Source organism: Centruroides sculpturatus, unplaced genomic scaffold (genome assembly GCF_000671375.1).
Source record: "Centruroides sculpturatus isolate CEXI.00-Female unplaced genomic scaffold, Cexi_2.0 scaffold934, whole genome shotgun sequence".
NCBI lineage: Eukaryota > Metazoa > Arthropoda > Arachnida > Scorpiones > Buthidae > Centruroides > Centruroides sculpturatus.
Window position 1 is genome coordinate 152,052 of NW_019385246.1, and position 873 is coordinate 152,924.

The following is an 873-nucleotide window of genomic DNA, read 5'->3' on the forward strand; positions in this document are numbered from 1 at the left end:
GCTGATCATTTTTGTCAACCCATTGTCTTTTTCGAATAACATTTTCGTATGTGATCCACTTTTCATCTCCCGTAACAATTTTAGCCAAAAATGATTCCTCTTTTTGCCAAGAAAGCAAGGTAGCAGCTATCGACCTTCTGTCAGCCTTATTCCGTTCACTGAGGTTATGTGGAACCCAAACTCCCAACTTGCTTACTTTTCCTAGCTTTTGGAGGTGACGATTGATAGTTGATTGGGATGTGTGCAGCTTCTCTGCTAACTCCCTCGTCGTTTGCCGTGGATTCTGCTCAATCAAGGCCTTTAAAACGTCATCATCGAAGTCTGAGGAGCGGCCTGGTCTTTCATCATCTTTTAAGGAAAAATCACCTGAACGAAATTTTGTAAACCACTTACGAACTACTCTGTCTGAAATCACGCCACTGCCATAGACATTGCAAATCTTTTTTGCTGTTTCTGTAGCGTTTTTGCCGAGTTTAAACTCCCACAACATGATATGGCGTACATGCACTTTCAAATGTTCCATTTTAAATGAATTCAGAAACAATTTTTTATTACATTATTGACACTTCAGTGTTAAAATTTACATTTATAGACTATTTGCTAATAGCCACTAATAAAACTCAGATGAAGCAACACAACATCTATCAAGTATTCGACAGTCATTTACACCTACTTGCTAACGGAACTTATTTATGACTCAACCCAATAGTTTATTTATTTTTAAACAAGAAGTACAGCAAAGTATTGGGTGCATGTAGATGGCAAGCAGCCAAGTAAGCAAGCCAAGCACAGAGAGTGTTTTATATAAAAAGAAATATGTCGTTAGCTTGCTTGCTTAGATACAGTACAGTACTTGCCACCTAAATGCACTTA

General features: G+C 37.9%; 1 protein-coding gene across 1 annotated transcript in view; it reads right to left on the bottom strand.

Annotated features, from left to right (window-relative positions):
* LOC111636688 (histone-lysine N-methyltransferase SETMAR-like) overlaps positions 1–623 on the bottom strand; it is an 8,588-nt gene extending 7,965 nt beyond the window's left edge. The window contains exon 1 of the mRNA XM_023381983.1: positions 3–623. Within this exon, the coding sequence (XP_023237751.1) occupies positions 3–523 (521 nt within the window). The 5' untranslated portion in view covers positions 524–623. The remainder of the gene's footprint in view (positions 1–2) is intronic.
* Positions 624–873: the final 250 nt, after the last annotated feature.